The sequence below is a fragment of the Magallana gigas genome, chromosome 6, assembly GCF_963853765.1.
Source record: "Magallana gigas chromosome 6, xbMagGiga1.1, whole genome shotgun sequence".
Taxonomy (NCBI): domain Eukaryota; kingdom Metazoa; phylum Mollusca; class Bivalvia; order Ostreida; family Ostreidae; genus Magallana; species Magallana gigas.
Window position 1 is genome coordinate 39,857,205 of NC_088858.1, and position 23,785 is coordinate 39,880,989.

Here is a 23,785-nt window from a genome sequence, read left to right on the forward strand (position 1 = left end):
GAATGTTTTGAATTGACATTTAGATTTGTGTCTCCATCGACACAGGAGTTCTAAGCATAGCCTGGATTTTTCTTGTTCCAAAAATAAATCCCATGAGTACTGAGAAAAATAGGGTACCCTATTTTGAGGCAAAGTTACAAGATGAATGTGTTAAATTCAAACTTATTCTAAAAACAAAAAGCTGTAGAGAATATACTAATGAACCCTCTTCATATTTTTTTTTAGATTTTTAAATTTTCAAGATAGGTCTGCAGATGTGCAGTCCCACGGCTTTAATTTCTGAATAATTAAAATGGAATTGTTCTGTTCTAGAATGCATAATTTTCATGTAAACAATATGTAGAACTTCATATGTATTGCTTTTTTATCTATTGGCAACAGTTTTGGTTAGATTCGGGCAAAAACAAGGTAGTTCAAGAAATTATTACATTACAATCTTCAAATGTACACGATGGCTGCACATTCCCCTTAACTTTTAAACAATGATTAGATTGTGTTTTGCGCCTAAATGATTCAATGATGTTCCGTGTATGCATAAAACGAGGACGTATTGGGGAGAGGGTGACAGTTTAATTTTTTTCCCAGTCAGTTGCAACATGAATCAAAGTACTAAAGAACTGACGGGAGTTGATTTTGTCGATGTTTATTTATTTCAAAATCAATGGTATGTTATTTTGCATGACAAGAACATGTAGTTTCTAATTTGAATTACGCACATTTTTATAATTTGAATTTTTGGACTTTTTCGACAAGAATATCGAGAAACCCCCATTTTATAATCATGTTAAATAATATTTATAGATAAAATTAATTCAATCAATTTATGTATCAGTACTAGAAATATTTCTCGAAAATTGTATGGATCCAAGCAATATTGAACTCCAGTCTCGTTCAACCAAACGCTCGGCTGACACCGTTAATCTCCGACAAGGATTTACAGAGACAGCCGAGCGTCGAGTTGAACGAGACTATATTAAACTTTGGCGTAGGGATACATACGACTACAAAAAATATTTAAATTGTTCGTACCATTTAAAATCTGACTATTTTCAAGGTATTTATAAATAAGTTTACTTGAAAAACAAAGCTTTAGCATACAGTACCTCGAATTTATCAATTATTTTCAAGAACTAAGTCTTGTCAGCAGCAATCATTTGTGCTGAGGTCCAAACACTGTTTCACTTTCGGTTTGTCTGAGTAACTGCATAGGTGAGTAGATAAAAATCAACTCCCAAAAATCAAGGCCACGTATATGTATATATATCCAGTTAGGCGTTTATTTCAAATTAAAAGAATATTTTAAGAAAGCAATTTTAGAAAAAAAAATTGACACATTATTTACAAAAAACCACCAAAAATATGGTTCAACATATTAAGCATTGTATCATATTAAAGGGCTAAGTGTTAGTTTCGCCCTTGCGCGAGATATCATCAAGTTTTTTCTTTGAATAAGGTCGACACTGGCAATTCATAAAGGACATTTTTGTGGAAATAGAATAAATTTAAATTTGAATGACTGTTCATCTAGTTATCAAATTATCTAAGCTAATCTTTTTTATATATGTGCCTTTTTAAAAAAATATGATTTCATAACACGATTAAATAATTAATTGTACTTAAGTTACTCGGCTGTTCTGCAGCAAAAGAAATCATTTGTTAGAACACCAGTAATACAATAGTTTCTAAATGTAACATATTACGTCTTAAAGTTTTATCTGTCTTTTTAGTCTCAAATTTGGAATAGCTGGGACTGGTAACATACACAAATTATGTTTTATAACTAATTAACTTAAAAATTCGGGTTCAAACACAGTGCAAATTGAAAAAAAAAGATCTACATGCATAAGTTATCAACGAGAAATCGTCACAACATGTAGTTTCTTTCATAAAATGTTTGATAATTAAAATGTCATTACATGTTCATGAAATCTACATATTTCCATGAACACGGGCCGTGAATAAGCAGCAACTTTGCTGCACACTGCACAATACACTACATGCACCAAAGCATTGTGGTAAACAGCCAATGGAACTGTCAAAAAATTATATTATAACATTTTTTTTAGAATATCTTTATATAACGTGGTCTTAAAATTGAAAAAGGAAACGTGTGCATGGTGTTTCTACAAAAAGATCACTCTTAAAACAAACAAAAACCGGATAAGAAACAGGATAAGAGAGAAGGCTTGATTTATTGCAAACATGTTCGTGGCACTGACTAGAACCAAATGGAAATTGGATTATAATACTCCCAAAATATTGAAAAAAAGAAGACACATTCAGGACTTTGTTTAAGAGCGAATCATTTCGACGGCCAATGCAGCACATTTTTTATTATTGTCGTGAATTCCGGATTCGAGTAGGTGATAAACATTCATAACACCGTATGTTTTTATGGAGTAAAAAGTATATCTATAGCCACTCTTGGACAGCTAATAATAAGGACTGCATCAGATGTAGATAATATTTCGACAAAACATGACTCCTTTGATTCTTTCTGTCTTGCTTTTTGGAGACAGCAAAGCACCAAGGGATTCTTAATTTATATCATCAAAAATACACAGGAGACGTAAATTGAATTCATTTAAATGAAAGGATCTTTGTTATTATAGCATTGAATGAATTATTTTTGACGTTGTCGTGTCAATAACTGCCGTCAGGTGAGCAGACAAATTGAATAACGCGCGTTATGATAATTTGTCTGCTCACCCGACGGCAGTTATTGACACGATGACGTCAAAAATAAATCATTTAATGGTTATATTTACATTCCCTTACTGAAGAAATCAATTGTTTACTGAAATAAATCGACGGAAAGTGCAGATCACGGAGGGTGTGAATAAGTAACAGCAATAACAGCTGTTTTGTAAAACCGGTTTAAAATGGTTTTCACATTGACTGTTGAGATGAGATCGACGAGCATGAAAATATAATCCATGATAAATAACTCTTGAAATGTTGCTTTTAACAATAAAGTCAACTTTTTTGTTGAATAATTATAAAACATGGTGTTTAGACAACATTCATGAAATGCATTTTTTAACCGATAACATAGAAATCACTGTTTCAGAACTACTTATGTAAATTACTCGTAAATGCATACGCAGTGAATAGGTGTTGCATTTAGAGGCATTTAAACATCACGGAATTTAATGGAAAAACACAGTAAGATATTTTTCAAGAGGCCATTGGTCGTAGATATTTTTTCAAAGGAAATTGATAGTGTTAATAAATCATCATCGAAAACTCGCGCTCTGGGAGGTAAGGGAAGCAAGACCGACCGTGGAGGTATCAGAAGCGATACACGCCCTGGGTTTCCGACCATGTAATTTATTTGGACTAAATTGTTATTGGAAACCACGAAATACCAATCTGAATGCTGCACATGATTTGCACACATATTTTTACGGGGTTGATAATTTCATTTATTTTAAAATAGATTTTTGAGAATCTTATTGCATGTCCTATTTAAGTATTGTAACTATTTGAATCATTGCTTGTTAACCTAATTTCATATATGATAACCCAATCAAATTTTCACGTAAATGAAAAATGCCACTATCACAATCATGAGTTAAAGGACATTTGTTATTTTCTTAATATTGTCTTCTAGATGAACCATCGCTAGAAAAACACTTTTGGTCCGTTCACATCAGTGTCTCCAACTAAAATTGGTCTATTGAAAATAATTTTATAATCTAAGTAACCTGACATAAAAGGCTAAGCCGGGGTTAAGACACCTTAGCATTACCCAGTCCGATAAATACTAATCAATGAAATCCTTCGTAACATACAAAAAACAATCCTTAAAATACAAAACAAATAAAAACAAATATACATATATAAATTTGCAATACAAATGATTTAGTTTACAATACAATAAAAAAATTATTCAACACAAATAAAATCTATACAATGCAAATGGAAAATTATACAATACAAATGGAAAATTATACAATACAAATGAAATTTATATAATGCAAATGGAAAGTAATACAATAAAAGTTGAAAATTATAGAATGCAAAAAAATTATACAATGCAAATGGAAAATTATACAAGTGGAAAATTATAGAATATAAATAGATAATAATTCAGTACATATAGAAATTTGAATTATACATTACAAAAGGAAAAGATCAATATTGTAACGTTTGACATGTCATTATTTTTCTTGAAGGGTTTCAAGGGATTTGACGCTTCAGATTTCTCTTTTCTAGACAATTTCTGTTCAGAATAGGTTACAATAATTATGATAATCTTTCGGCCCACAAAATTTTTGGCCCTACAGAATTCTGGCTACGGGTGTAGAAATGCACCAACCTAAGTCCAACAGATGGTCAGCGTAACATTACACTACTGATGGATTCTGGGTATTCGGAAGTGACCCTGTAGATAAACCGGTTGTCTCCCTCATCCGAGTCCGTTTGACTGTCGTTAATGGTCAGACAGTCCAGGACCACGTACCTAGCCTAAGTAAAACTAGTGCAAGGTCATTGCACACCTTCAATAATAATTCTTTCTTGTTGATATTTTGAGAATGATTTTCTTTCTAAAACGACCACCAGCCAAGGAACATAACAAGCTTAATCATTCAATGTTTTTATTTCGTTTATTAGGTAATGATGTCGTGTTACATGGAGATGGGGTTCAGTTTAACTTGGATCATTCTTTACCTCACTAACCAGTCGGCGAGTCAACACCGAGGGCTGCTTTCAGTATTGTTTGCATTCAACAACTAAGTATATTGTAGATTTGTATAATGTATGTTACTCAGCTGTTCTACGGCAAATCAATTTTTTGTTAGAACACCAGTAATAAAAAAGCTTTTATATGTTATATACTACGTTTTTATCTGTCTTTCAACCTATGATTTGGAATAACAATGACTAGGTACGAACATAAAAATGTTTTATTACTTTCTTTTTACTTTCTTAAAAAAATTTGGTTCAAACGCAGCGCAAGTTGAAGAGGCTCTACATGTATAGTTTATCAACAAAAAATCTACACAGCATAATTAAATGCAAATTTTAAAAACAATTGGGAGAAAGCACAAAAAACATAGTTTGATTTATCAAATCACCAAGGTACTTTTTGTACTCTTAAAATCTCCGTTATAAATTTCGAAATGTACTGCCAATCATACCAACGTTGATCTACAGCTAGTAATTGAGTAATCAAGTAGGACTGTACTCCTAATATCATAGTATTAAAGACTGACCTGGCTTACCTGTAGTATTAAAGACTGACCTGGCTCACCTATCATGACATGGTATTCCACTGATATTATGTAACCTAGAAGATCTATTGTGTCAAGGTACGCGTTAAACTTGAGTCGTGTGTTATAAAAATAGAAGGTTTGCAAACAGTTTGCAGCTTTGTTCAATAAACTATTACCTTTCGACCATTGTTTTCATTTCAATATACAACTTGTTTCATAGAATGTTTGAAAATTGAAATGTCATTACAAGTTGATAGAATCTACATTTTTCCATGAACAGGGGATTGTAAATGGCATCTTCTTTGCCTCACACTCCACAAGATGCATCACTGCACTGTGATAAACAGCCGATAAAACTGTCATAATAAAGTAATATCAGATAGTTATATAAGTTGGATTGTGAAGAATGTTTTAAAATATCCATATATTACGTGGTTTAAGAATGAAAAGGGGGGCATGTATGCACAGCTTTCCTTTAAACGATTAAAATATCATTCTTTAAACCAACAAAAACAGGATATAAGACAGACGGAAATATTTATCATAACGCGAATATTTTTGGTACTGGCTAGGACCAAATGCAAATTGCATTCAAAAAGCCAAATAATTGAAAAAGAAGACATATTCCGGACTTTGTCAAAGAGTAAATTATTCCATTGCCAGTTTTTTCTGATTGTCATATAATCCGGATTCAAGCAGGTGATAAACATTCATAACACCGTGGGTTCTTGGTTGAGTATATAGTATATATATAGCCACTCGTGGACAGCTAATGATAAGGACTGCATCAGTTGTAGATAATATTTTGACAGAACATGACACCTTTGATTCTTTTGTTTCTTTCCGGCTTTTTGGAGGCAGCAAAGCACCAAGGGATTCTTAATTTATATCATCATAAATACTCAGGAGACGTAAGTTGAATTCTTTTTATACCAGAATGATTAAATGAATGGGCCTTTGTTATGCTTTATCAGAAATCTTTAAAATGATAACGATATTTAAGTTAATTATAATTATGAAAATGGTAGCATCTTTATACATGGTGTCGTAATAACTACACAAAGTATTATTTTGTTCTTTCGCATCTCTTTCGTATTTTGAAGTTTATACTTTTATACATCCTTTTATACTGTGCTCTGTTATATATACATTCTTTACTCAGTAAGACGTTATATAACTAGTGTCATGGACTCATTGACAATAAAAAATTGTTAATTAGTAAAAGACACTAGTGTTCAACTTGTAAATGCTGATATTCAGGGTACCTATTATGGGACCGGTGATGGGGGCACCTGCAGTTATTCCCCTCCAAGCATGCCCCCTGTGGCCAGACACATCAACAAATTGGTGGCGCTGAATGCTCCCCAATTCTTTGGGTCCTTATCCTGTGGAATGTGTTTTAGGGTAAGTGACGATATTTCAAAGATGTAGTTTCTCTCGATAAAAGTTGCTGTTTAAACTCTACTTCGGAGGGGAGGGGGTCGCATTATTTTACCGACTACAAACTGGCGATTTTTCAGCAGCAATACAATGACAGCTATTACCACTATTTGACCTTTTACTATCTGACTTGTAGGTTACAATAGTACATGTGTGTCTATTTCAGGTTCACGGGACAGGTCAGGGAGCCGGGAATGACCCCATAACTGGAACTTTCACTGCTTTTGTCAAAGACCTTTGTCCAGAATGCCATGCTGGTCAGTAACGAACATACAAACCCTTTGTACATCCTGCATTTATATTAGATAGAGAGAAAAAAGGTGACATTTATCTCATTATAATAAGATAAAAAAAGAATGTATAGCCTGTCCCAAGATATTTATTCTGCACACTGTCTCAATTATTCTATACATGTATTTATAAATACTTTTATGTTCAAACGATATTCATTCAATAGTACATGTTATGATGTATAAAAAAATCCCAAGATTTCCCATTTAAAACGCTCCTTCTAGCTTGTCAAGTTTCAAAACACAGCTAAAAATAAAAAGTCTACGGGGATTTTGCATCGCAAAAGAGATAAAAGTGCACGGATAATAACGTTGAAAAATTGTTCGAGGTACTCCAAGTGACTTCCGAATGGAGAATAGTTTTATATAATATTTCCCATTAAGTCTCCATAAGAAATCTGTTTTCGTTCCTGAAAATTTTTCAGACTGAAAAATGATAATATGTCAATGAAGATACTATATTTGATATGTTCCCTTTTATCGATTTCAATTGCACTTCTTTCACATTTTTTAAAATTAATTTATTATTAAAAATTGTCCAATTGAGCTGCATAAATGTTTTTGGACAGACTTTAGATATTATATTTAATCGATCGAGCGTTATACATTCTTTCATGTAAAATTTACGATTATGGATGATTAATTTTTTTTAAGATAAACTTTGTAAAGTTTCACTTTGGTTTTGTTTTATGTAAAAGGTGCCTTAGATTTAGCTGAAAATGGAGATGGTAGATGGAAAATAGAAATCCAAGCTATTCAGTGTCCAGTTGGCAATGGGAAGATTGAGTACAAATTTCAAGGGAGCAATAATTGGTATCTGAAACTTCAAATCAGAAATGCAAGGTATGGGGATTACGAAAAAAATGAATAACGGTATAATGATCACTGTTCACGGGGAGTTATCAGTCATTTCCCTTGTTTTCAGTTGTTAGCCATGTAACGTACTGGTGTTTTGAGGGTTGAGTTAAGGTCAGACGACACGTTCCTAGAGCATCTCTTTTGTATCTCCTCGTAATTATAAAGAGTTCTAATAAAAATTACTATTTATAATCATTTTAAAAATGATTAGAATCTTAGATGGTCGAGTGGTTAGAGTGGTGGCCGCTCACTGCTAGGAATGTAGATTCCATGGGGTGTGAGTTCAAACCCCGGCCACGGCTGTATATATCAATATATAAATTTTGATATCAGAATTTGAGTGTATTTTCAGGAAAATTATATAGGAAATTGCATACTCTAGTATTTTGCAGAAATGCCTGGTAAGGTATCCAAATATTTTGCAACAAAGCGTGTCAAAGTAAATGTAGTGGTTAATAACAAATTCCTGGAAAAAGTTATATAACATTGAGGAACGTGTCGTCTGACTCTTAAAACAATCTTGTTTTGGGGCTTTTTGTGCCTCACATCGCTGTACATGTATATGCAAAGACACGAAGTTAAAAAATACTTCACATTAGCATCAAATGTACATGTACGAAAACCTGGCTTCGATGGATTTTAAGCTTAAGATTCATCTTTTGTAGACAATTTTTGTACAAAATTATTACAATATTTCAATTAATTGTGAAAACGTCGTTTAATACTTGATAATCATGATAATTTAACGTCGCATCGTGTTGTTGGCGCTACAGAATTCCGGCCACAGGTGTAGAAATGTACCAACCTAAGTCTAATAGATGGTCAGCGTTACATCACACTACTGATGGATTCTGGGTATTCGGAAGTGACCCTGTGGATAAACCGGTTGTCTTCCCCATCCGAGTCCGTTTGACTGCCGCTAATGGCCAGGCAATCCAGGACCACGTACCTCGCTTAGGTAAAACTAGCTAGTGCAAGGTCACATAATGATACAAGTACAAGTACTTTTTTGTTGAGGCACATTACAGGCTTAATCATTTATTTTACTTATTTCGTTTATTAGGCAATGATGTCGTGTTACACGGAGATGGGGTTCAGTTTAACTTGGATCATTCTTTACCTCACTAACCAGTCGGCGAGTCAACATCGAGAGCTGCTTTCAGTATTGTTTGCTTTCCACAACAACATAGCTTGTAGATTTGTATTATACAAATGTATAGAGACAACGAATAAAGAAATATTTTTACAATTACATATTAAGATTTGTGCAATCCATTTTCGTAAATGCTCTTATTCATAGCTATTAAAACTAAATAAGGCAAAGAAAAACTATTGTATCATCGCCTGTAACAAACACGAATAAGCGCAGAAAGGACCAGGACAGTCGGCCATGACAGTTTTATGGTCCAATCTCCATGATCTGGTTAGCGGAACTCGGACAGCAATGCGTCGTTACAAATAGAGCTGACAAGTCGTGTTTTTGACTAATTGTTAATCCATACGCGAACAATAAAAACATGTTCAATTGTGTGAGTTTCTTCGTTGATAGCGACAAACATCGCACGGGCAAATACACGGCGTGTGCTTTTTTCCCCTCCTGTTTGAACGATGTATGCAGTTGTGTTTTGTCTTGCATTTTTTGGACTAGTGCAGGGAATTCAACATAGAGATATTTTGGATCTTTACAAATATAGATACCATGGGAATGTAAGTGATTAATTTTTCGTCTTGTTCATTTTCAAAAATCATTCATCGTACGAATTCAAAATGATTCTGATGGGTGTATACCAAACCGCCAGTTGCTGTGTTGACTCTGTCTAGGTTTTAAAAAAGATTCATAGTTGATTTCTAATCAATTTTATGTTTATCTTCAATTTTTGTCGTATCTATAGTTGCTATTTAAAATGATTTTTTTTTAAATCTAATATTTTGAATTTAGAAACGAAATGTTTCCAAAATTACAAAACAATATGAATAAACTTTATGGATATCAAAGTATTGAAAATATGTTTATACAGTAATATCCTATCAAAAAAAATATAATTGTTTTACACATTTTATCAATTGTTGATCGAAAAAATAATGATGCATAAATGATAAAAATATATCTTGTATTATATACAAGTAGAATCCTATCGTATTGACTATGAAAAGAACAAAACCTACATTTTAAGCAAATCAACAGCATTTTCAAGAATCTATAACAAAATTTATGATCTTTCAAACAAATTCATCAGTCGTCTCTGCAATATGAATATGCATAAATCAACACTACTATCAAAATCCAAATTAACAACAAAAGTAGATCCAACATTATCAATGCAAAACACAACACAAACTTTACAATCATTTACATCAAACTTAAATACCAGGTGGCGTTATAAAATTAAATCTAAGCATTCGACTAACATTGGAAGACTCCAAACAAATCTGTCAAGCGAGTACTTCAGACGGAAGCCATTCGAGGCACATCAGAGGCATGTTCCTGTTTACACTTGGCGATAAATAGTGATCATGGCCAAGAATACATAAAAACATCATGCATGCATAGAACATTTAGGATAGACCAGTGATGAAGCTGTGTTTGATTTATTAACTACAAAATTTAAGTCATTTTTAAAGAGAGGCAACTCTACTAGCCAACAGTCGAGGAAACTAAGAGCATTTTTGGGAGTCTTGGTTACAGACAACCCCACCCCCTTTGGATATATCACGACAAATATTTTTAAAATATTTTATCCCCTCCTTCTTAACAGAATGAGGAGGATTTTTATTTTTTTTTGGGGGGGGGGGGTTGTAACGCTGTACACCCCCCTTTTGTTTTGTATTGATGTTTGTTTGTTTGTTAAAGGGGCATGGTCACGATTTTGGTCAAATTTTATTTTTCTGTTTTTATTATTTGCAATACTTTTTGAATGCATTTCTAATGATCAAATGAAATTTGGGTGCCAGTCGTTGAGTTTTAAGCAAGATACAGGGCTTACAATTCTTCGTCATGTAAACAAGGCTCATGCCCTGTTTTTGTTTACATAGGCTCAAAATCCAGTAAAAAATCTTTTTTAAGCTGGTTTGTGTATCTTATAAATAAACAGTTCCTAACGATTATCACATTTATTTTAGGTCTAAAACTGGAATTTTCACTTCAACGTTCAAAATGTAAACAAACGCTTTGTTTACATAACGAAGGATTGTAAGCTCTGTAACTCGCTTATAACTCATCAAATGACACTCAAATTTTGGTTGCCTATTAAAATGCCTTACTAAAGCATTGTAAACATTAAAATCGTAAAAAAAAATGTTGACCAAAATCGTGACCATGTCCCTTTAAGACTATTTAGCATATTTGTTTATTTTGTTGTTATTTGTTTAAGATACTTAACGTTATTAGCATGTATATTAATATTGCAGATAATTACGTTTGTTTTATATTCAGAGCCATATATAATGGGGGTTTTTATGAATTGTGAATTAAAAATAGAATTGTTTTAGAAAAATATACGTATTTTAGTCCTTTCGGTTGTCCATAGGTACTGCAATAACTCGCATCGACTTTTTCCAAATATTTTAAAGATAACCTAGATTTTCATTTCTGTTTAGGGTATATTTTTTGAAGCTACGCACGGAGGAACGTGTAGCTACGACCCCCCGAGCATGCCCCCCGTGGCCCGGTACATAGACAGGACCATCGCCATCAACCCCCGCCAGTTCTACCGGGGATACGCGTGTGGTGTTTGCTTTAGGGTACGATTTTTAAGATAAAAAATACCATCTTTTTCATGTATTTGTTTTCAAAGAACATATGTACAGATATTTTCATAACAAAAGTAGATAGTATTCTTTTTTTATCAGTTCATTTGATATTATTTGCAAAATTTATGAAGTATCTTTAAAAAGAAATTTTCGAAATATGATGCCTAAACATAGGTTTGGGTCTATGTTTTATGAAGCAATCAAGTAATATATGTGGAAGCATGTTCTTAAGTTTAAAGCATCAGTTTTGTGATGAGACAAACATTTTTGACAGAAATTCTTTGTTCACTCGACGGTTTTGTAGATAGCAACGCAAGTAGTTTATTCAAGAACAGTGTACGCTTATATTTCTTGTATAGAAGACACAGTGAAATGAACACTGTATGTATTATTTACAAAAGTGTGTTTTAAACACCTGTACTAAGTGATACGAATGGATTAAATTTTATGAACTTTATAAACTGGTCATGGTTCACTCAATTTTTCTATATTATGCGATAAAGATTAATTTTAGGTAAACATAGCTGGCAAATCTAATGGTGGGGCTCAAGTCGATGAGACATTTACCGTATTTGTTAAAGACTACTGTCCAAATTGTATGCCAGGTAAGGTGGAGCCAAAATCAAGCATGAAACGAATCCTTCTTTGCGCGAGTATGCATTACAATAAAATAAATATATAAATGTCTACATCTTAAAAGATTTTATAAAAATGTTAAAAAGTGCAACATTTCCAATAATTAAATGTTACATCTGGTATTTGGTGTGAGGAAATATTGTTTTATAAATCAGTGAATTTGATTTATATGTATGAAAATATACATGTATGTATATTGCATATTTTACCTTAAGGGATACCCCTTTTAACGGATGACGTTGATGGAAGAATGTGGATGGAAATGCAGGCAATACAGTGCCCAGTAGGAAATACAACACTGGAGTACAAATTTCAGGGCAGCGGTCCTTACTATATAAAGCTTCAAGTCAGAAATGCAAGGTAAATCTTTGGGATTTTTCGATATTGTACAACAGCTGAATACAAAATTCCTTTGTAAATTTAATTAACACTGCACATATTTGTGAGGAGTAGTAATTGTTATATTAACTAAGTTAATCGTCTGAATATATATAGAATTCCTCCAACAAAAGTAGAAATATATCAACCGAAGTGGCGACAGTGGACACCCTTGGCTCACACCACTGATGGCTTTTGGACATTTGGTACAGAACCTGTTGAAAGACCAGTAAAACCACCTTTCCGAATTCGTTTGACTGCAGCAAATGGAGAAAGAATAGTTGACAGTGTTCCCGATTTAGGTAAGCATACCATATTAATCAGCAAACATATGAACTAACTATTAATGTATCGGCCAATAAACTTAAAAATAGGTCCTAATCATGCATTGATATTTTTGCTATTTGTTTTAATTTTTTTAATGCATCATTTATTTGTTTCTGGCAATTATTTATACTATTTAGTGTTTCATTTTTATTTCAGTCAACGGAGTTGTAATGCAAGGTGATGGAAAACAATTTAAATTTGATCCAAACTTACCAAAATAGATTACCAGAAAAAGAGATACAGCACCGAGTTTGGAAAGTGAAAATTGTCTACTTCTATGTTCATCAAATATCCATTGTTACTTTACATTAAATTTACTGAACTATTCATATATTAAAAATCTAAAAGGCATACATGTGTACGTCGTTTGACTATGCATAAGTTTAAAAATGGGCACTTGTAAGAAATATATGCATGGTTACTTTTATTTTTATTTAATGCTCGACAAATACTAATAATTGTGTTTGCAAGGACTAAAATGTTTCAGCATATATGTACAAAGAACACATACGCTGCTTTGATATCGCACAACTTATAGCGTTTTAAATAACTCCTAACATACTAATGAAAATTCGAACTTGAAGTGCCATTTTGCGAAATGGCGAAATATATCTATTTATTATATCAAAACTTGAAATATGAATAAAGTATGAGTCAGCTGACAAATTCTTTATCTTGATATTAAAAGATTATAAAAAAAGTATTTACCGTTAGCACCTGACAAGTTTGCAATAAGGAAGGATTTTAGGCTCGAGTATAGTTTCTTTTTATGTAGTTGATTTTAATGTAAAACAATTTTTGTAAAAAAAATTCAGCCAGCCTTTATATCTTTTTACTGATTTAGATTTCCATTTTTATTCAACATCTACATGTAGCTGAAGTAAACTATTTTGAATTCACACACCTCTTTGTCTATAATTGTTGTTTAGTGCAATTTTGTCATTAGATGAGTTTTATAATATATTACAAAAACACTCTATATTTGACAACTGCTTTGGAATTTTATTCCTCTACTAGCCGATTAACGTCATCATATGATATATAAGTACGTAACATTTTATTTTCCAACCAAAGGGCACCAACAACAAGTCTTATCCTCCGTCATGTGACATGGCAGATGGCAATGTGTTTCGTCGTATCCAAAACAGGGGAACGCTCTCTTTCCTTGTAAATACAAAAATGATTATGTTTGTCGAAAAAAGTAACATGACAACTATCTGTACCGGTTGAAAAAGTATGTAAGCAAGTACATGTAAGTTATTGTTTAGCATTGTGCATATATGACATTCAGAATACAAGTGAATTGTCATGTTGTAAATTTTAGAATTTTCTGGATAGGTGTACATACAAAAATTTAAGACATGACAATTACTGTATGACAGAATACATTGAAAATAAATTATTTGCACCCGGTCGATCAGACATATAAGTCATTTCATATAAATTGTAAATATCCGCGTGCATGCTTTCTAGTAAAGAACAATTATCTTCAATTCTGCATATTTTCCGGTATGATAATTTTCTGAAAAAATAAACGCAAAATTAATGGAAACATAGTACGAGTGGGATTTTACAAGTGTAACGGACAGACGCCTTACCTGGAAATATACGCGGACAACAACACCTGCTGTCCTCTACCGAGAAGTGACAACGGTAGCCGAGGTACACCGACTTACAGGCCTCCTCCGACTCCGCATAGTGACAGTCCTCTCGTCTCCTGGGGACCAATAAATACTCCATTACAATTGGTCAAAAAAAACTCATTATCACATACAGTATACAATGTTTGCCTGATGAAACGCCTTATTCAAAGATGTCATTCTAGTATATAGAGAATGTTGTACATGACTTACCATTTCGCTGCGTTCGCCCATGCAACAAAACTCAAGAAAATCAAGAAGTTAGCGACTAGTTTCATGGTCTCGAGCAGTGTCTCGTGTAGAGATTACACACGACCCTTTTCTGTAACTTGGCCCATTTTCTTCACTTATACAAGATAACTAGCTTTGGATACCAGGATTCACGTACATAGAGCACAATACCAAATTTAGTAGATGCCCTTGGTCTTGCATAAAATTCAATTATTAATGGTCAGGATAATGCATCTTGGCGCATTAGCATTATTATAAGGCGCAATGTTATTAATTATATAAAAGGTACATGTAGCTTTCACATTGGAAAGCAACCTCCAAAGAACAGTAACATTTGGGGTTACATATTTTAACTTTGAACGTTTTCTAATGAAAGTCGATGAAATCTATTAAGTCGTCGTTAGATTTCACCTTTCTTGTTCTTCAAAACAAAACTAAAATTTGCATATTTTATTTTACCGTAATACATATAGTCTTAAAAAATCTTGGGATTCTTGACATACGCACATTTACATTTTCTGATGAAAAAAAAGAAACGCAACTCCTATTCAGGCAGTACAAGAACATGAGAACATATATCGGATTAACTCTCTTTTATTGGTCTAGTATCACTTTTGAGCCCCGTGGGAGGTGCACCAGCAGCAGTACTGTCCAGGGGCGCCACACCTGTCCTGACAATCCGTCACCATGGTACAGCCCGGGGGACAGTTCCAGTCCCAAACCATGGCACAGTGACCCACTTCTCTCTTCCCTGAAAATCAAAATCAAATCATAGTTTCTGAATAGCTTACAGTCTCCCATCAATACCCAGTACGGAAAATATGATACTTGACACAATTTGGTTTTTTTTAATCACTAGCAAGTAGCAACACCGTATCTACATGTACATTGCAGTTGAGCAGTTGTTCATCGAGCAAACCCTTGTTATTATTTTCTCTAAAATATTTTTTGAAATAAATCTACCCTCGCTCCAGAAATGTGCTTTTGGAACTTACATACATGTATTTGTAATGGACATGTATTAACTCAGTGAATAACTTCATTGTAAGATACAAAAAGTACGTGTACCATTTTTGATGACGTCATACCTGGGAAGATAGGAGGACAGCAGCACATGCCGTCATGCATGTGACAGGAACCACCGAGGATACCGGTGTGACACTCTGTCTCTGTGTCTACGGGGCGGCACCATTCTCTCTTCCTGATGAAAAATTGAAAAGGTGCGGTAAGCCAAGCAGCAAAACCATTTAAACATGAAAATTTTATAAGGTACGCTTACCAAATTACAATATCCAGACCTTAGTTTTTAATTCATTCGAATTCTAAAGGCGTGATTGTTTGTTTGTATATACATTAAGGACCCGATCGAAATGTTTAATAACGTTTTAGTATAATAGTAGAAGTTTTTTTGGTTGAAAATCTACACCTTTTGAATTTATTGATTGAGGTTTGTTCTTATCAGAAATGCCTTCGAATAAAAAAAAGATTCCTTAACAATTAGGAAATAAATATATATAAAGACCCATGCATTCAATGCATTGGAAACAATGACATAGCAAGTCTGTTCCAATGGTGCATTAAGTGTTCTTTAACTCTGATAAACAGGCAATATATGTATACAATAGATATACACTCAATGACATGTGGTCATTATTAAGAGGTGTTTCAAGTCTGCAACGTTACACTTAACGAACAAATACTACCTTCTTGCAGCTTGTGAAACGGCAATACAGCAGAAAAACAATACAAAGGTTTGTAAATGTTTCATGTTGCCCGATAACAAAAAAGAGTTGGACGCGGAGATCTACGAATGACTCGGTCCTTATCTAGGAGGTCGTCTGTGGTGTCTCTGTAGAAAAAGTACCATATCGACCTATAGAGCGCTAGTTAATGGACGTCATTGTACAAAATTGTCAATTTCTTTCACGCGTATTTTAAAATAAAATCCCACAAAGGACTGGAATTCTAACCAGAAACTAGGAGTAAAATTAAAACCAAAAACACACACACACACACAGACTGCAGATAATTAGAGCAACAGATGAAGAGACAAGATACAACGAAAGATAGAATGAAAAATTACTTTTCATATGAATCGATTTAAAATTGCATAAATATTGAATTTATCTATAAATATATATCCTCAAACTGTTTCAAGTTTAATTTCCTAGTACTCAGCATTTTCTTGTAGACTATGATTAATAAACAAAATTGGAACTTAATTAAATAAAGATTAAACCTAAAACATGCTAATATTGATTCTACAAAACGTGATTAATGGTCTTTCTTGCGATTTTGTAAAACCCGATACAATTTCGTGTCACTTCGGTATAAAGGAGCTCTATTTGCACAAATACAGTCATTCAAATATTTCTTTACTTGCATGTAGGTCTTCCTGTTTTCAATGAAATCAGAAATTGGACAAACTGGTTATTGCCATTGTAAATCAATGACGTAGTTTTTCTTCGTTTCTCGGGATGAATACAGTCTGTCTTGTATTGGTTTTCGCATTATGTACATGTATACACTAACATTATTGAAGCTAAATTTATAGAAGAAATATCTCGTCTTTATCGGTTTGCAATACATGTGATTATAAAACTCTTATCAATTATTTTTTAGATATTTGAGTCATGAATTAAAAGCACCTTTTTAGCTCTTTTAAAGTATCGTTTCACAACTAGATGACAATTTCTGCATTGTCGGTGCATTACTGGTTGTTTTAGATCTGCATTGTGAATTTAAAAAAATACATTTAGACTATAAAAACAAGTTAATGGATCAATTTGTATTTAGAACGACAAAAAAATGGCACTACGTGGTGATCTATTTATAGAACGAAATTAGATTCTAAACAGTAGCAAACCTTTGATTTATTTCCCTTTAAACAAAAGTATTTTTGTGAAAATAAATATCGGAATATTCCTGCACATGTGATAAATATGTTTAAATGATATTAAAATAAACCCACAAACAATCGGGGAAGTGGAGTGTTCTTTCTATACATGTATATAATTTCATGTCGGAAAGAGTGATTGAAATCCTCAGAATTAGAGTGCATCAAAGATCTATTCTTTTAATTTAAACTCCTGTCAGTAAGGGTTGGGGTATTTAAAAGTAATAACAAACTCCCAGTAAAACTAGTGATTAAAATACAACTCTTTGTGTTACACGTATTTTGATCCCATTTCTTGACAATTTCCAAGGTACAGTTTGTACCCGCCTGAAATGCGTTGAGAAGCAAGATTTGCTGATGAGCAATCCTACCTTTTTATCTTAAAGATCAAAAGTTTCTTTAATTTCATATATGAATTTTTTGTCTCTAAAATAACCTTTATGTATCCATGACTAAAAACAACATAAAAAAAACACAAGCTTTTTTTTTTTTTTTTTTTTTTAAGTTTGAAATCATCGCATGAAAAATCTGTATTTTTTATAATTCGAAGAACTTTATCATTGAAGAAATTTTGTGTATTTGTGGAAAATGAAACTGCAGTTTAAAGAAGTAAAGTATTTGAAATATTTTCGAAGGTGTTATTCTTTCTTATTTAGACGCCACAAAATCCAAATCATTAGGTTTTGTTTGCCCTTCGATGTCCTTAAGCTCAAAAGTGAGAGACGTTTTCAATTAACTTTTAATGCTTGTAGGTTAATTAAGGGGAAAAGCTTACGTTTGCATTTTGATGCTATTTGGGTTTTTTTTATATTACAGTTACTCATCTAAAATAAAAAGCATTTGATTAGAAACAAAGTTCATGCAGCAAAGCAGAGTGAATAATAAATATTTAATCATACGATTTAATACTCTCTTGCTTTCACATAAAACATCAAGGTTGGCCAAAAATCGAACCCAAGTCAGGACGGCATGAAAACAACATGGGAGATTGAACACCGACTTGATTAGTCTTTTTTTTCTCGGGAAGCGTGGGTCAATATTTTTATAAGTCTATACCTACGTATTAAATAGATCTATCTTTACATCTTTGTATACGCTCGAGCGAGGTCGATACCCCATACAAGATCGGAGCGCTGTGGTCTCCGCTCCTCCAATACAGAACGGATTTATAGGAGGTGGTAGGGACTGCTCTTTATCTCAGGGTATTTATCTGCCTCAAAGCTGTTGTGTATACACTCGTCAGCTCTTTAAATGTATTTTAAAGACACAGTCTAGTGTCTTGACAATAAATAAATAGTATATAGGATAATTAAGAGTTTTGTATCGATGTTTCCCCAATATATTCAGAGGAATTTTAAACTCTCTATCTAGAGCGTTGGGACGTGTGTGTGTGTGTTAGTGGATATTCACACCTAAATCAAGGTAAGTGATTTTTCTCATTGTGTGTTCTAAATTTTAACGAAATGTTGAAAGGGTCATCAATGCAAAGATAAATTACTAGATGATACTAAAACATTAGATAAATAATCTGACCTTAAAGAGCATTTTGCATCATAATTCCAAATAATGTTCAGAAAGTTAAGCTAACTCTTGTTCTGTACAAGTTTTTAGCGTTCATGTTAATGGGTCTTAATGTATTTACGAACTTAAAAGTCTGCTCCCTTCGTACACTTCGACGGTAGCTTGATTAAACATCTCATGTTTCTGAAATCTATAAAAAGACACCCGCGACAAAAAACGGATTAAAACCAAGTATATGAATTTATTTTAATGATATGTAAATTATCCTCTGGTACAAATCCTGCATGAAGTGGGTAAGTATGTTTGCCTATCATTTAGTGCTGGATTCTCCAAGTCTAAAAAGCCAAACTACACTTATACTGTAATACTTAGTGTTAGTCAACCTCGTGCTGTTTCTTTATTTAACGATCCCGCGTATTTGTACACAATTACTGACAAATTATTTACACCTGTGCTATTTGTATTCGACTTATTAAACACCGTAAGGCTTTATAGCATTCAGAATTGTTTTTATAACTCTTATTTGAATCTTCGGATTGTAAATATAACTTTACCCGACATATATCGAGTTTTATCAGCTTTTTATTGTGTATTGAAAATATAAAAAAAATTAACGGAAGAGAGTACTGAATCTCAAGGTCTTTAGCTTATACTTGTGCATGACCCCCCCCCCCCCCCCCAATTTGTTTTTCTTAAAACAACGTCGCGGATTATACAGTAGAAGCATTTTGGCCAAGTATGAATAAGTAAGGTTTATCATGTCCCATAGAGCTGTTTCTAGACAGTGTACATGTATTATAAATGCATGATAGACAGGTGAGATTTTTAAATTCGATGAATTTCCAACGAGCACATTAATTATTGTGATTCCTTGGTAGGAGGCCCACGCATTTAATGAAGAAGAAAAATGAAAAGAAATTTATATGGTTTTTTATAGAGAATCAGTGCAAGATTTAAAGTGAAGAAATGATGATGAATTTGTTGTTCGTGCATACAAAATATGCGGTTCGGGTCCAACACCATAAACTGAGAATGAACTTCTTCAATTGAAATTAAAACTTTCAATAATTAGATGAAATTCCCGCTGTGCGATTTTAGGTCTTAATACTAATGTCATTGTTCTAGTCAAAATACTAAAGAATGGGATTAGTCTTTTATTAAAATTATTTATCTATAGTAATTCAAAAAAATCCCAATCATATTTTGGTCTTTCATTTTAAGTATGATCTTAGTTTTTGACCTCAAAGCCAAATCCAAATAATTACATCATAAGTATGCAATTTCATGCAATGATTTGAGAATGCGCTGATATACCAGGTATTTTCGAAGCGGATTACAGTTTAATTTCTCCATTCATTTATCTAAGACATTTATTAAATAAAGTATGTTAAAGGTACTTTTATATTACTCATATGCAAGAAAATAGGGGTAGAGAGCATATTTACCAAAACAATGGATATTTTGATAGTCATACATGATGTTAAGGACAGCAGACTTACTCCTGCATTTTAGAATAAGAAGACTGTTTTTATATGTTTTAACTTGTACTATTGTTTATTTTCTAAATTTCTCTGTATTTGGCTTTTCCCCGTACATTAGCTAGAGATTTACATTCTAAGTTATAGTTGAATTTGTCGGCTAGTTCACCAGTATTAAATACAGTGTATTACATAGTGTGTTACATCAATCAGTTGAATCTACCTGTTAAGAGGGTTCGATAGACGTGGCCATTTTTAGACCGTGTTATTCTCCTTTAAGAGAAGAGCTCTACATAAAAATACAGGAAAATACCCAAATTTAACAATTAAAATTTACGGAAGTTTTCATTGGTTAATAATAGTTTATAGGTAAACAAACCATGAAATCCTAAAATTTTAGATAGCCCTGACGGTTACTTTGTTGACCACTGAGAGCCTCTTTAATATGGTCAAATGTTGTTTAATATTCTAAATTTAACAAGGGGTTACCGATGCCGCTTGCTTATTCCATATTCTTTCCTAAACACAGGTGTACAGAGATAATCTTTCCTATAAATTCCACCGGCGAACACCCGTTGTCCCTTCAATCAAGTGAGACTTTTGTATGGAATCGAAGAGTATATCTTTCAATACTCGAAATCAATCTCCGGCTTGTCTGAGGAATCTTTTCAGTTTAAACACAAGGCAAGTCGAGGGTCCTCTTAACGCGTTGACAGCTTTCTGTAAGATTGTGTTTTTATGTTCGAACACATTTGATGCTTTTAGTGAACTTAACCATCTCACTCACTCACGTCAAAGTAGGCCTGAAAGGCCGACTCCATTGATTCGGATTCGTCTGTGCTTTCGATAGACAAAAATCCCACCTTCTCATTCAAGTTTTATACCTAGTACTTTATCCCTGTTTCTTCTTAAAGTCACTTTGATCCTATATAATGCAAAAATTTGGTTTTATCTCGTATACAAAATCGCCTACATTGTATACTGACAACGATTAAGATATAATTGTATTCATAAGTCGCGTAATTTCAAAGAATGAAATGAAGTAGATATTTAACAATTAGAAAATATATCAGTATTTGAAGAGTATTGAATCAATAAAATTAATTAAGAATATTCTATCTTATATTGTGTAACATCCTCTCTCTCTCTCTCTCTCTCTCTCTCTCTCTCTCTCTCTCTCTCTCTCTCTCTCTCTCTCTCTCTCTCTCACCGGCATCAATAATTCAGTGTTACTACAAAGGTAATTTCGTTTATTTTAATCTCGAATCTCCAAAATAAAAGAAGATTCTTAATTAAAAGACGACGAAAAAATAAATTAACCGAAGAGATTTGCGCTAATTACCCCACTTAATCATTTCTACCAAAAAAAATTAATTACGTAAGAGGGAACCGTGTTCTTTAACCCGAAAGGGGGCTTATTCTTCAGAAGTACACTGTACAAAGAAATAAGACCCCCAGTCAAGTATTATATTAAACATGCAAAGACATTTCCTTCATCACTCTGACATGCATCCAATGGAAGGCTGGATACGACCTTGTAAGATATAAATGAACATTTAAAATTCAGGAAATAGAATACCAAGTTTTGTCAGATCTGAATGGAGCCATTTCGTGATCTTTATTTATCTTAGATAATCAAACCTGCCTATTGTTATCATTAAGCTTAAACAGAAATATACATTATTTCATTTCAGATTAGTTTGTCGCAGTGTTGTTACAGAAGTTAGAAGAGCGTTCCATTAATCAAAACATGGCCCTGGGAACACAGGGGAGATGTCATATACAGGACTTGGGCACGACTTGAGTTGTTGACCATGTCTTCTTCGTCCAGTTCAAGTAGCTCTGGAATTTTTCAAACGGAAAACCGTGCCACAACTCAGATTTCACGTTTAAAACAAGAGTACGATCGACGACTTCTGCATTACGAAAAAGAATTCGATGTGTCTCTTTCTAGGATGGTGAATCGCGAACGAGGACTGAAGGAGTCCATGTTGGCCTACACAGAACGTATGCGCAAGATTACGAACACCAAACATAGTATGGATGGAATGTTGGCTCAGGAGTCATCGCCATTATACGTCAGAGCCAAACACATTCCAAAGTTCCCTGTCACAAAAAATAAGACAAGAAGACCGGCATCTTTTGACGAACTCATTGGGAAAAATGCAAATTCAAACTCAAATAAACCGAGGAGAGAAAAACCGAAGTCGGCTTCGAGACTTTCGCTTCCGTTGCTACCGGACCGCTACAAAAAGAATTCCCATAACGTGAAAATAAGTTTCGTCAGTGCTTCTGATTTGTACGATATAGTGGATTTCAGTATACGAAATAAAGGAAACAAAGAGGAAACTCTAAGATATTTGGGTATGGAAAGTTCAAACAGTCAGTCTTCGCCATCGCCTACCGACCGCCCCGCGGCAGGCGGGGGAAACCGGAAGACGTCAAGGAACGGAAGTAAACTTGCCAGTTTATCCCCGACACCCCAAAACAACAAAGGATTCAGTGCTCTGCCGACTCTACCGCCGATTGAAAGCGCTGAGAAAGACAGTAACGATGAAGCTGACAATTCGGACACTGATAGTGACAGTCTAGACTTGAATAAAGCAAGTGTGGAAGCTTTCAAAAGGAGACCGAACCGTGCTAAACGAATGCAGATCAATAAACCGGGTCTTGATGACATCCCAGAAAATGACGTCACTTCTCAAAAGAGATCAGCAAAAAGTGAAAGAACGTTGCCATCTCCACCCCCGAAGCATTCCCCGAGAAATGTGATCAATATGCAATCTCATCTTATGTCCATTCCGGAACACGATGCGTCGGGCGATGAACTAATGGCCCCCGACAGGAAGAGAATGGGTAGACTTAGCCGCCGTGAGATTGGAGGACAGAATTCGATTCGGCTTGAACCTTTCTCTGTGTCTGAAAGGAGCACGGTCAAAGAACAGGAAGAAACAGACCAGCATTTAAAAATGAAATTGAAAGCGCAGAAACGTTTTAAAAAGTTGATCTTTCTTCGGGATGTTCCGGAGAGGCATCATCGATTTTGACACCTTTTATGATCTTTAATATACCGTTATTTAATTTTGTTAAATCATTAAAAATCGTTATATATTGTCCGTTA

General features: G+C 33.6%; 4 protein-coding genes across 4 annotated transcripts; 3 read left to right on the top strand and 1 right to left on the bottom strand.

Moving 5' to 3' along the window:
- Positions 1-5,925: 5,925 nt before the first annotated feature.
- On the top strand, positions 5,926-9,061 carry LOC105338530 (expansin-YoaJ). Its single transcript, XM_011443712.3, has 6 exons — positions 5,926-6,130; positions 6,480-6,623; positions 6,826-6,916; positions 7,648-7,792; positions 8,581-8,765; positions 8,871-9,061. The coding sequence occupies exons 1-6, from the start codon at positions 6,035-6,037 to the stop codon at positions 8,933-8,935; spliced, it is 726 nt and encodes a 241-aa protein (XP_011442014.2). The 5' UTR covers positions 5,926-6,034; the 3' UTR covers positions 8,936-9,061.
- A 193-nt stretch (positions 9,062-9,254) lies between these two features.
- LOC105338541 (uncharacterized) lies at positions 9,255-13,780 on the top strand. Its single transcript, XM_011443722.4, has 6 exons — positions 9,255-9,514; positions 11,405-11,548; positions 12,072-12,162; positions 12,409-12,553; positions 12,689-12,873; positions 13,055-13,780. The coding sequence occupies exons 1-6, from the start codon at positions 9,416-9,418 to the stop codon at positions 13,117-13,119; spliced, it is 729 nt and encodes a 242-aa protein (XP_011442024.3). The 5' UTR covers positions 9,255-9,415; the 3' UTR covers positions 13,120-13,780.
- A 1,567-nt stretch (positions 13,781-15,347) lies between these two features.
- On the bottom strand, positions 15,348-16,632 carry LOC105338560 (tyrosine-protein kinase receptor Tie-1). The gene is made up of 3 exons (XM_011443743.4): positions 16,473-16,632; positions 15,858-15,970; positions 15,348-15,520 (listed from the first exon to the last, which is right to left on the bottom strand). Exons 1-3 carry the CDS (start codon positions 16,535-16,537, stop codon positions 15,378-15,380), a joined length of 321 nt encoding a protein of 106 aa, XP_011442045.1. The 5' UTR covers positions 16,538-16,632; the 3' UTR covers positions 15,348-15,377.
- Positions 16,633-18,728: 2,096 nt separating this feature from the next.
- LOC105338569 (uncharacterized) lies at positions 18,729-23,785 on the top strand. The gene is made up of 2 exons (XM_011443754.4): positions 18,729-19,087; positions 22,359-23,785. Exon 2 carries the CDS (start codon positions 22,479-22,481, stop codon positions 23,709-23,711), a length of 1,233 nt encoding a protein of 410 aa, XP_011442056.1. The 5' UTR covers positions 18,729-19,087; positions 22,359-22,478; the 3' UTR covers positions 23,712-23,785.

Bases quoted from the DNA above. Each gene is read 5' to 3' on its own strand.
- LOC105338541 (XM_011443722.4), top strand. From the start codon at position 9,416: ATGTATGCAGTTGTGTTTTGTCTTGCATTTTTTGGACTAGTGCAGGGA. The intron at 11,549-12,071 runs GTACGATTTTTA...GATTAATTTTAG, and splicing joins CGTGTGGTGTTTGCTTTAGG to GTAAACATAGCTGGCAAATC. The intron at 12,163-12,408 runs GTAAGGTGGAGC...TTTTACCTTAAG, and splicing joins CTGTCCAAATTGTATGCCAG to GGATACCCCTTTTAACGGAT.
- LOC105338569 (XM_011443754.4), top strand. From the start codon at position 22,479: ATGTCTTCTTCGTCCAGTTCAAGTAGCTCTGGAATTTTTCAAACGGAA.
- LOC105338530 (XM_011443712.3), top strand. From the start codon at position 6,035: ATGACACCTTTGATTCTTTTGTTTCTTTCCGGCTTTTTGGAGGCAGCA. The intron at 6,917-7,647 runs GTCAGTAACGAA...TTTATGTAAAAG, and splicing joins TTGTCCAGAATGCCATGCTG to GTGCCTTAGATTTAGCTGAA. The intron at 7,793-8,580 runs GTATGGGGATTA...TTGGCGCTACAG, and splicing joins CTTCAAATCAGAAATGCAAG to AATTCCGGCCACAGGTGTAG.
- LOC105338560 (XM_011443743.4), bottom strand. From the start codon at position 16,537: ATGAAACATTTACAAACCTTTGTATTGTTTTTCTGCTGTATTGCCGTT. The intron at 15,971-16,472 runs GTAGTATTTGTT...ATTTTTCATCAG, and splicing joins GTTTCACAAGCTGCAAGAAG to GAAGAGAGAATGGTGCCGCC. The intron at 15,521-15,857 runs GTATGACGTCAT...TTTGATTTTCAG, and splicing joins CTGTCCTCCTATCTTCCCAG to GGAAGAGAGAAGTGGGTCAC.